The sequence below is a fragment of the Molothrus aeneus genome, chromosome 21 (genome assembly GCF_037042795.1).
Source record: "Molothrus aeneus isolate 106 chromosome 21, BPBGC_Maene_1.0, whole genome shotgun sequence".
Taxonomy (NCBI): domain Eukaryota; kingdom Metazoa; phylum Chordata; class Aves; order Passeriformes; family Icteridae; genus Molothrus; species Molothrus aeneus.
The window spans coordinates 7,155,834-7,168,251 of record NC_089666.1 but is presented as its reverse complement, the minus strand read 5'-3'; the positions used below and the strand labels follow the sequence as shown (position 1 = coordinate 7,168,251).

Genomic DNA, 12,418 nt, shown 5'->3' with positions numbered 1-12,418 from the left:
CCGCGGCGGAGTCATCCCGGCCCCAGCTCCATCCTCCCCCCTTCCCCTTCCCCTACCCCCGATGGCCGCCCGCCTCCGCGCTCCCTCCCCTGCGCAGGGCGCCAAGGACACCGTCCCCTCGCCCGCCCGCGGCGCAGCTCGCCCGGGGACCCGGACCGTCGCCCTCGCCGTCGCCAAGGCGCCGAGCAGCCTCCCCCGCCCGCCCCAGCCGTGTTACCTCGAGCGGCCGCGGCCGCTCCGCAGAGCAGCGCGGCGAGCAGCAGGCGGGCGGCGGGGGCCGGCATGGCAGCGCGGAGCGGGGACGGCAGCGCGCAGCCCCGGCTGGCGCCCCCGCTGGTCCGGGCTCCGCTGTGCGGCGGGTGGAGGGCTCGGCTCGGCCCCGCGGAGGAGGAGGAAGAAGAGGAGGAGGGAGGAGAAGCGCTGCGCGGCCCCGCTCCGCTCACCGTCCCTCCCCTCCCTCCCCCGCCCACCCCGCCGGCGGCTCCTAAAATGGCGGCCGGGCCCGCGCCGGGCACCAGGCGGGGGAGGGAGCGAACCAACGGCGCGGGGCGGGGGGCGCCGGGAGAACCCATTGCGGACCCCCACAGGCTGCGGCGCGCCCCGCCCCCGGCGCTGAGGGCCCTGCGGCACCGCCGCCATGGCGCTCCCTCACGGGCATCGCCGCTCCCTCACCGGGACCCCCGCTATGGTGCTCCCTCACGGGCATCGCCGCTCCCTCACCGGGACCCCCGCTATGGCACTCCCGCTATGGTGCTCCCTCATGGGCATCGCCGCTTCCTCACGAGCGCGGCCCTGGTGCTCCCTCACGGGCACCTCCCGCCCGCCGGGCCCGGAGCGCCTCCGCCGCCGCTGCTTCGGGAGCTCTGTGCTGCGTTTGGCTTCTTCGCGCGGGCTGAACCGGGCTGCGGGCAGGGAGCAGAGGGGCTTCCCCGGCGCGTCACACAGCTGAGGGAACCTGGTGCCCCCAAAGCCTCACACAGCTGAGGGAACCTGGTGCCCCTCCAGAGCCTCACACAGCTGAGGGAACCTGGTGCCCCCAAAGCCTCACACAGCTGAGGAAACCTGGTGCCCCCAAAGCCTCACACAGCTGAGGGAACCTGGTGCCCCCAAAGCCTCACACAGCTGATTTAGATTGATGCCCTTCCAAAGCCTCACACAGCTTATTTAATAAATGCTGATTAAGACCCCAAGTCGTTAGAAAGCGTTAAACTCCGTATGAAGCTATTTAAGAAATAGTTAACCCCATATAAAGCTATTTGAATGCTTTTGCCCTAACATTCACACATCTTTTCAGAAAAAAAGAGGAAGCCGCTGGGTTTTACCCAACCCAAAGCTGATGCTAGAGGCAGGCAGGTACAGGGCCACACTGGGAATGGGACGCACAAACCCAGTCAGCAGCTGCGATGGAACAAACTGCCAACACCTGGTGCTACAGCATTGGGTACAAACAATCACAGCATCATTTAGGTTGGAAAAGACCTTTAATACCATCAAATCCAACCCTTAACCCAGCACCCCCATCTTGCTGTTTTGCCAGCTCTAGAAGTGCAATCCTGCAGGAATGTGCCCAAACACAAACACACCTTGGTGCTTCACTGAGTCTGCCCTGCAGAGTAACAAACCCTTTTAGTGCAGTGACTTCTATCAAGCCAAAAGATTACTTCTGTTTAGAAAAATTTCAAGTGGTATCTAAATCAAGAATATTCATTAAGTTAGTTGCACAGAACTTGTCCTATAATAGAAAAGTTCTTTGCTCTACTATCCAAAATTTCAATGAGAAAATATTTCAACAAAGGAAAAAATAATCAATACCATGATCTGAGTTTTGACAATTAAAATGCAACCAACTTATTTTATAATTAGATCTGACTACTCATGCTTTGTACCTATTAGCCATTTAACTCCCACAGTGAAATAAAAATAAAGTCCAGAATGTTCAGGATCCTAGAGATGTGGTATTTCCTTATTTTCTGTGCAATTTAAATACCAAGATTGACCTGTGCTGGAAAAGCCTCCTCCTCCCTCCTGAGGCAAGCCCAGGGCTCACCACCTGGTCACCCCACACTGGAGATGGAGGAGGAACCAAAGGTGAGGAACCGAGGTATTCACTGCCCTGGAGCAGCCACTCGGGTCTCACGGGGTGATGGAATCTGGTCTGTCCGAGCCAGTGCACTTGGGTATCCAAAGGAAAATGTTCTTCCTCTTCCACGCTCCAAACCAACCACTTCTACTCGCTGTTCACTGTGTCTGCAGAGCAGAGCAGGACCCTGAAGAGTCATACCCTGAGGCCCAAGACAGTGAACATCCCCAGTTCCATCCTGTGCTCTGGAGCTCTCCCTTAGCCAAGTGACTCCACATTTATTCCATGGACTGTAGGGCAGCTGCTCTATCAAGAGCTAAGACATCTTTCTTTTTTTAAATAAAGCTAAAGCCTCCGTCTAAACCTCCTTGATTTCTCAGCCTGGCTAACATATGCTGGATGGCAGATCATGTCAGAAGAAGCCTGGAGCCCATCTGTTGCCAGAGAGCTGAGTCTTTACATTCTGCCAACGCAGCTTCAGCTGACAGGGTGCTACAAGATGTGTTTTTCTTTTGTATGGAGAGTAGGCCTGTCCAGCACAGTGTGACTCTCTAACTGGGCTTACTAACAGACTGAGTAAGAACCACCCCATTAGCAAAGATTTGCTAGGCAAGATCTCATCAGTTGAAAGATGATTGCCCATTGATGAATACACGGTGTAACACATACCCAGTACTCACCCAAATACTGGATTTTGATGAGGAATCTAACTATGGGCAGAGCTTTAATGTCAATATAAAGGTATCTGAAGAGGGCTGAATGTCTGGCCAGTCGGCATTCACATACATATTCTCTATTAAAACATCTTTTGCAAAATAAATTATCATTAGGTGTGGCAAAAACACATTTTAAAAGAGCTCTGCATTTCACTTGGGCTGTATCATACATTTTAACAGGAGAAAGCAGAGCACCATGGAGCACAGTGAGAAGGGGACTTCGGTGTTACCATCAGGACTCGTTTAAATTGTTCTGATTCTGCAGAATTAGGAAGAAGAGACACTTTTAAGAGAAGAAATGCTATGTCTGAGTAAACCTTATTTATTACACAATGACACTACCAGCTGAGATGAATTAATCAGCTGAATCAGTCATGCTGAAACTGGGAAATTTCCAAGGAAGGAGAAGGCATTGATGGCATTTCACTTTCTAAGCAAAACTCCTCCGAGTCAGTTGTGACTAAGGCACTGATTCAGTAAAGCAAACAATTCTTCAGGCTGTATTTTAGGATCAATTCGATGGCTTTGCTCCCTTGGGTGGCAGAGGTTTGAACCGGCAGTTCAGAGGTTGGTACAGACAGGAAGGGCCCTGCGCACAAGGTGAGGCAGCCACATGAAATCCTGATCCCTGTCACCACGGATGTTCTAGTGGCACTTACTCTGGAAGTGCAGCAAATACAACATCCTCTCATTTTGTGTCACAAAACTCAATTTGATTTCAATCACCCAGTGTGGCACCTGCTGTACACCAGTCCTGTTTGCTGTTAGGCAAGATCTGTCCTGTTCCTCCTGTCAGCCAGAGAAAACTGCATTTCCCACACTGACAGAGATCCTCACTCTATCCCAAATGCCACATACCATTATTTCAGAGCAATTCAGGGAACTAACTTCAGCAACTTCATTTTACCACTTATCTCCCTCCTACTCTCTGACTGCTTCTCCGGTTCCAAAAAACCATTGATCTTTATTTTATTGGTAAGCAACAAAACTGGAACAAATGGCTCCTGGCAGAACATGTTTTCTGTTTCAGCTGAAAACCTATCGGCCTGATGTCCTTGAAATGCACAGTGTGACTAATGCCTGGCTTGCAAGGACCCGGGAGGACACATTTATTGTGCTTGTCAGAGTGGAGCTGAGCAGCCAGAACAGGAAAGATAGGGTGATAGGGGAAAATGAATGCATTTGCCTGCTCCTGAAAGGCAGGCAATGCACTCTGAAAACAGGGAGCAGCAGGACATGCTCGGGTGCATCAACATCAAATCTGGATCTGCCTGTGGGAGCTCAGGATCATAAACTATTCTGAATACATGCAGAATATTAGACTTGACTCTTGTTTAAAGGGGGATGAAAGGGAAAGGACCCAAACTTCAAATAGTCTAGAACTGCACTGAGAAAATGGTTATCTTTAAATAAAGAGTCTGGAACCAAGTGTGGGCTTGTTTTTCATCTCAGTGCAATTAATGTCTGCATAGTAGTGTGTTTGCAGATGATGATTTCTTTTAATGGGAAGTTTAAATCCAGCTTTATCTCCTCCACCAGTTTATCACAGCTGCTCTGAAACCACTTCTGAGAAGGGACCAATTGCCACAGAGACTATGCAGTAATTAAGCTCATGAGAGAGCTGCAGGCACACCCAAGCTAAATATTAGATGAGGGCAACCAGAGAGCAGCCTATGAGAAGCTGTAACAGCACCACTCTAGCTGCTCCCATCCCCACTGGAAAAGGAAATAGGACAATCCTGAAATATTTGGGGAATTTGAATTTTGGTTTTTTTCTGGTTCTGACATGGCTGAAGAACAAACAATTATGAGGCTAAGAAAGAGATAATTTGGGATGAAGATAAAGAATTAATTCTGCACAACAAGGTCTATGAAACCCCAGAATACTCTCGTAAGGCAATAGGCAGTAGTGGCATCTTTTGGGTCATTCAAAAGAAAACTCCACAACACAATGCCAGAGCAATGCCCCTGCCAGCTGGAAGACAAAACACACATAGGTGACCTGTTAATTTCTAGTCTTGCTGTCCCCAATATACACACTCTGAACACAGGCATAAAACTTGAGTGTTTTTAGATTCAGTAGATTAAGACTTTATTATTATTATTATTTAATGCTTTGGAACCTGACTGTATATTTTAGAGGAGAAAAAATTACAGGACTGGTTTTCCCCACACTTGAAAATTTCCAGAACTGCTTTGATCATGTATGAGAATTGATTTAGGGGATGCAAATGAAGGCCTTGGCAATCTGAAGAAGAAAATCTTCTCCCCTGACATTTCTGAACGTTCAGAGAATTCTCAACAAGCCATTGAAGTAGGGGTTCATCAGAGAGACAAAAAGAAAATTCAATAAGCAAAGAAGTACATGAGACCAACCAGCTCCCTCACAAGAAAAGCAGCAGCATTAGCAATCTTTCTACCTTGTTCAATTCTTCTTCCTGCTCAGACTCACCTTCTGTAGCAAAATATGCATCCAAAAACATGAAAGCAATGAAGGGGAGATGCAAGTCCTTCCTTACAAAAAGAGACTGAATATTCTGCATCATCATTATAATATTTTACAACTCATTAGCACCTTCCATCCCAGGATCTCCGAGCATTAAGAAGCGTTAATTAATGCACTCTCACAATACCTCTGTGAAGCAAAAGGCAGGTGTCTGGATACTGTGGTGACAGGTGCATTACAATTGAATAAGACAGAATTTCTAGGCTTTCCATTTACATATTTAGGAAAGAAGGGAACAAAGAAGGGAGGGAAATTTAACAAGTGCTGCAATAGCTTGAAATACCTCGAATCAAGATATACTGCAAATACCTTGAAATACCTTGAAGAGACTGGCCTTCAAGTCTTTACCTGAAAAGCAATACTTGTTAAGGACCTCAATAATATTTAGGCTTTAGTAACATAAGTATTTGCTGAATGAAGAACTCCGTTTTTCCCCAGTTCTGTCAAAGATGTCCCTCAGTGTCTTGCCCCTACCCCATTTCTTTGTCTGGCAACGCAGTCCAGTAACACACCTGGTCTAAAAGGGTGGGTGGACAAACCAACTCGTGTATTTGCACCAGGTACTGGTGACTGTGTTCCAGTTCTCAGCCTACAGATGTTTTGTATTTGTTAGGCTCATGGTATTCTGCAAACATCTGGTCACACAATGAGGTTTTCCTCTCTGCCTTCCCCCTGCAAGGGAGAAGAGCCATGTGCATGAGTATTCCCCTCCCCAAGAGCCATATGGGAATGTAAAGGCATTCTCTGAATTCATTACCCGGCCCCACAATATGATTCTGCCTTTGTACGGGCAAGAAAATGGATGTTAATTTATTCCTTATTGCTAATTTGAAAAGGAGCACAAACACAACAGTTCCATTGCAGAGACTTCTACCAAGGGTGTACTTTAAATCCAATTATATGCTATTAGTACATTTGCTCTTTATTCCTGTGGCATATTAATTACATGTCTGGTATTCTGATAATTAACACAATTACACTCTTTATTTTCTCCTTTCGTAGCCAATATTCTTGCATTTTATTCTGAAAAGTAATTTTCTGTAGGTAAAAGGAGCCAAATCATCACATATTAATAAAATCAAGCAACGGGTTTTCTAATGAGCTTATACAGAGAAGTTCCAGCAGTGTTCTTCAGCAAAAAGAAAGGCAGATGCTCTCCTGTTGGGCTGCAGCCTATCTCAGAGATTCCAAAATGAACCAAATTACTGTCCTCTAGTTGTGTATCCAGCATGGCAATCAGCCTGAAGCAGCAGGGCCATAAGGACTGTACTGGCACTGCCACACACAGCTCTTCCAATGCCATCACACGTTCAAAGCCTCCCTGGTACCAAAACCTCTGATCTCCCACTGGCATCCGTGAAACTCAATGCCGTTTAGCAAATACAAGTTACCAAGATGATTTACAACTGCACAGGTCATCCACAAATCAACACTTGGCAGATATTGCAAAGGAATATTAAGGAACAAAACAAAACAAGCAGTCTTAGTGCTGCAAAACATCAAGGCGGGTAGATTTTACTTAGTTAAGTACCTACAGACACCTCAAACATTTGGGGGTTTACCTTCAGGACAAATGATTGCTCCTTGAAAAACAAGTTACTGTTTCTCTGAGGTTTTCTCTAAAAGCAGATCTTGAACCTCCCACTGATCTCATTTGCTATTGGCTACAAAAGCCCCACAATGGAAAGAAAGATTGCAGCAGTTTCCTTCTCTGTTTTTTCGGAAAGGAGGAGAAGAAGGAGCAAAACGTTACATCATTCTGCAGTGGTAGAGAACTTGGTGGAAGGTTGCTCAGCAGCCTGTCCTCCCAATCCCGTGCCCAGGTGTCCAGCAGGTCTGGCTGCCTTACAGCTGCGTGCGTAGAAATTGGGGTGTCCCCCACAGAACCCATGTCCCCGCTCCTTCCCACAGGCAGCAGCGGGCACTCCTCACTCCTTGCTCTCTGGTACCCATTTCACCACATTTCACCACATTTCACCAATGAGGAAACCCAAGGCTGCAGCCACAACCCCAGGAAGAAATTCCTCTGCACAAACCCCATTATGCTGCTTGGTATCAGTGAATCAGTTTCCAGGCTCTGCACGGTGCGTAATTTTCCCAAATTCCCCTGAGGCAATGTTTTACCTATATAACCTATCTCTTAAAAAGTTTTCAAAAGTCCCTTTTGAAATTATCTGGTCAGGAGGAAAACCCAATTTTGGTTTTCTTTCTTTCCTCTCTTTTTTCCCCCCTCTCTGTCTAAAATTCCAGCTCTCCCAGCTTCTTCCTGGCAGTGCCCTGGCTATTTAAGTTACAGCCTCCCCAGACACGAGCGCAGCTAAATCCTTTGTCATCTCCCATATTTATTTCTGTTCTGACAGATACCAGTGCTGACCCTTCCTGCATAAGCCACTGCCCTCCTGGCCTCCTCTCTAATTGCAGCTTTGCTAATCACGTTTTGATCAGCAGCCCTGGAATCGCTGCCGCGCACGCCAGAGCGGCCCCGATGGCCGAGAAGGGCCCGCAAAGCCCGCGGGGCTGCTTGGCCAGAGCTAAGGCTCCCAAATCAGGCAGAACAAACCTCGGCACTCAGCAGGTCCCTCCCCATCCAATCCAATATATGCAAATGAATCGGAGGGATTTAGAATAATTACCCCATCCCAACGTGTGCTGCTTTAATGTATCCACTGGATTGTTAACTCCATGGCTTCCTCTGCCCAGTGAGGGAAGGTAAAACATTTCCAGTGATTAACCTTTTGGAAAATTATATGCCCACCTCTTTCATGGGATCTACTTCTGCTGGACCCCACAGGATCTCAAGGACCATCCCACTACTCACACAAACATTCAACAGCCATGGATTTCCACTTCACCTGGACCTTTTAACGTTCCAGGCTTTCTCTTATTTTCAATCTGGACCAAGAGCCTCCGAACTGAGACTTTTTACTTTTTCTCCTTCTGCTCTACCCACTGCTGTCTGTCAGCAGTGGATCAGCTGGAGAAGTGGGATGACACACTGTCTTCTGCAAAAGGAAGCGGGAGGAGCTTTAAATCCATGTTGTGCTAAATGCCTGAAGTACAGAGCTTTGTAGTGCATGCTAACAGCACACACTGCTCCCTGTTTACTGCTGCTTCAATGAGGCATTGTCCATTGAGTGGAAGTAAAAAGCTTATGAGATGAGACAGGCATATCATCCTGTCTGAAGCCCAGCTTACACAGGCAGCTTGGTGTGGGAGTGAGGAAGAGCCTCTGGGAATGACAGGCGCCTGTGGAACACTGAAATACAGCCCAGCACAGGTCAGGTATTTATTGACCTGATCTACAACTCAGCCTGATGCCCAGGTTTCACTGAATTGAATGAGGGGTATATGATGACAGCTGAAACTCCAGAGGCACTGCAGTGACTGAGGAGCCTCAAACTGAGCAAGATGCAGAGGAGTGAGTCTGTCTGCACCAGAGTAAACAGGATAAACCTTTTCCATTTGTTAAAGCCATGATTTATGTACAAGATTATCATACGCCATTCTACAGTCCTAATCCTAGACCTTGAAGCAGCAGCAGAGATTAGAGCCTCTGACCATTTTCTAAAGCAATGTCACTAGAAACCAGTGACACATCTCAGGCAGAAAAAATGCTAAAGCAACGAAAGGGAAAAACACCCTAACTGTCTGTAGAATATCCTTTTTTTTCCTCCACTGAAAGGCACACAAAGCCACAAATCACACAGCAGATATGCACAAGAGAATTCAGGACTAGAACATCTTAGTATCCTTTTCCCTCAAGCATCTCTGCTCCCTTTGCTGCCCAGCTCTCATTCTGCCTAACAGCTCCTTAATCACAGTATCTGTCACACACATAAAATATTATTTAACCTCCAGCACAGAGGAAAATGCATTTATAACCTACTGGGGTTTCCCCTTTAATCTCTCTCTTTCTTCCCTTACTGCTTCCCCTCTCTTTTTAGTAGCTCTGAGAAAGAATGGTGCTAACAACCCTCACAAAGACTTATTCAGGTCCAGACAGAAACCAGCCCTGCACACTTGTCAAGACAGGAGACTAAAAAAACAACACACACGACCTCTTCTTTCTACCCAGGTGACAGAACACACTCAAACACATCACAAAAGCAGCGTGGCCTCTCCTGCAGAGATGCTAGTAAGAATTACAGAACCAATTTAATTGTGACTGAGGCTCAACTGAGCCACAACCCAATCCAGCAGACAAAATGTTATGATCCCTCAGTGATATTTAATAGTACTTGTGTTTCAAAAGTATTTTTGAGTCTTTGCTCTGCAGCAGCCTGACACAGCTGAATTTAATGTTCCTTCTGTTGACTTTCAGCTTTAAGCATGACCAGGTCTAGGATCTGACTATGCCAAAGGTCTCATTCTCTGGGATCCATCTCATCAGTACTTAAGTCAAGGTGCTGCTCCTGACAAATTCTCTATTTAAACCCCCAAGGACCTTCTCTGCAGAAGGATATGAGCCAGCAATCTTTGCACAGGCAGTGGTACCAGGCTAGTCTACTACTTACTAGAGCAGGTACACTCTGAGCTCTGCTGCTTTTGGTCTCTGCAAAACCCTCATTGGTACTGGGATGTAGTTTATCTAAACACTTCTCAGCTATCCAAGTCTCCCCTCCTCCTTTTGACAATGGCACTGAAAGTGAAAAGATTTAATTTAATTCCTTGCACTGCTCCAATCCTCTGACATCTAGAATTTGCTACATTTAGAGAGCAGAAAAAAATCAGGTAAAAATGATGATGTAGCTACAACAGCCAGGGTAAGTCCACATGTCCCATATAGTCTCAGAAGCCTGTGACCTCAAGGTCAAGGTCAGACTAAAACAAAGGCACTGCTGGACACCCATATGGTGTGAGAGCAGGTAAGCAGGCACAGAACCAGCACAGGGCACAGCTCCTTTTAGAGGGAGACCCTGAAGTGCTGCTGGCAAGGCAAGGCAAAAGCTTAAGATTCTGTCTAGCTTAATTATCATCTTTCTGCAGGCTCAAAGAAGCTTATGAGAACACAACAGAGAGGCAGAATTCTCCTCCTGTGCTTCCACCTACAGAAACTCATCCCTTCCTGACCTGCCCCTACTTCCCTCCCCACACACCCCAGAGATTCTGCAGAATCGAGCCATTCCAAGATAAATCCACCACAGAGGAGAGACCATGCTGTGAGCTGTTCTCCTGGCAGGAGGCAGGGCCGTGCCTCCCAGTGCTCAGGCAGCATCACTCACCCACTGCAGGCAGGGCAGCAGCGCTGCAGGAATGGCAGCAGGGCTGCAGGAATGGCAGCAGCACTGCAGGAATGGCAGCAGCACTGCAGGAATGGCAGCAGGGCTGCAGGAATGGCAGCAGGGCTGCAGGAATGGCAGCAGGGCTGCAGGAATGGCAGCAGCACTGCAGGAATGGCAGCAGCGCTGCAGGAATGGCAGCAGGACTGCAGGAATGGCAGCAGCACTGCAGGAAAGGCAGCAGCACTCACTGACTGCAGGAATGGCAGCAGGACTGCAGGCAGGGCAGCAGCACTGCAGGAATGGCAGCAGCACTCACTGACTGCAGGAAAGGCAGCAGCACTGCAGGAATGGCAGCAGCACTCACTCACTCACTCAGTCACTCACTGCAGGAATGGCAGAAGCACTGCAGGAATGGCAGCAGCACTCACTCACTCACTCAGTCACTCACTGCAGGAATGGCAGAAGCACTGCAGGAGTGGCAGCAGCACTGCAGGAATGGCAGCAGCACTCACTCACTCATTCACTGCAGGAAAGGCAGCAGCACTGCAGGAAAGGCAGCAGCACTCACTCACTGCAGGAAAGGCAGCAGCACTCACTCACTGCAGGAATGGCAGCAGCACTGCAGGAATGGCAGCAGCACTCACTCACTGCAGGAAAGGCAGCAGCACTCACTGCAGGAATGGCAGCAGCACTGCAGGAATGGCAGCAGCACTCACTCACTGCAGGAAAGGCAGCAGCACTCACTGCAGGAATGGCAGCAGCACTGCAGGAATGGCAGCAGCACTCGCTCACTGCAGGAAAGGCAGCAGCAGTGCAGGAATGGCAGCAGCACTCACTCACTCATTCACTGCAGGAAAGGCAGCAGCACTGCAGGAAAGGCAGCAGCACTCACTCACTGCAGGAAAGGCAGCAGCACTGCAGGAAAGGCAGCAGCACTCACTCACTGCAGGAAAGGCAGCAGCACTCACTCACTGCAGGAATGGCAGCAGCACTCACTCACTGCAGGAATGGCAGCAGCACTGCAGGAAAGGCAGCAGCACTCACTCACTGCAGGAAAGGCAGCAGCACTCACTCACTGCAGGAATGGCAGCAGCACTCACTCACTCACTGCAGGAAAGGCAGCAGCAGTGCAGGAATGGCAGCAGCACTCACTCACTCACTGCAGGAAAGGCAGCAGCACAGCCCAGGCCCTGGCTGCACACAGGAGCAGGGGACACACGGTGCTGTCTGGCTGCTCCAGGCACTCCACGCAGAGCACAAAAGGCTGAAGGCAAATGCTCGCTGTCCATTCCAATCAGGTCAGGGCAATTGACACGGTGCCCTCTGATTAGGAGGTCACAGGCAGAGCTGAGCACGGATTACAGAGCTCCTGTGTCCCTCCTCGATGGAGTAACTCCCTGCACTCCATTCCATGGCACAGACAGGATCCTCTCCTGCCCCTGTGGGATTGCTGCACTTGTAACTGCATCAGCAGAGAGCAGCAGGAACTGGAGATGGTGAAAAACTGAAGTACAGAGGCATCAGTCCACATCCGGGTTGGAGTCACTATTACAGTTGTGAAACAAGGGCTGAATTTCCTGAGTTTCACAGGCCTCTAGAGCACCATTTATTACCAAGGAGAGTCAACCTGGAAATGTCAAGGCAGCATAAAGCTCTGTGCATAGAACCATTTCATGCTGATACACGAGGCAGCTTGTGAGCAGGCCAGGTTATAAGGCTTCAAATTTTTTTTTTTCTCTTTTCCAAAATAAACAATCCCCAAACTGAAGTTCTTCAGGCTACAAAGGAAACCAGCCAGGTTGTTTACAACATACAGCAGGAATCCTGCTTAGGGCAAATCAGCTGCAGAGCAAATGAAAGCAGAGCTCAGGAGGCAGGAGATGATTTTTCTTTG

General features: G+C 48.5%; 1 protein-coding gene across 4 annotated transcripts in view; it reads right to left on the bottom strand.

Moving 5' to 3' along the window:
• Positions 1-349, bottom strand: part of CLSTN1 (calsyntenin 1) — a 29,605-nt gene extending 29,256 nt beyond the window's left edge. For all 4 annotated transcript variants that reach the window (XM_066563915.1, XM_066563917.1, XM_066563916.1 and 1 more), the window contains exon 1: positions 218-349. In XM_066563915.1, the coding sequence (XP_066420012.1) occupies positions 218-284 (67 nt within the window). In that variant the 5' untranslated portion in view covers positions 285-349. The remainder of the gene's footprint in view (positions 1-217) is intronic.
• Between the last annotated feature and the right edge of the window lie 12,069 nt (positions 350-12,418).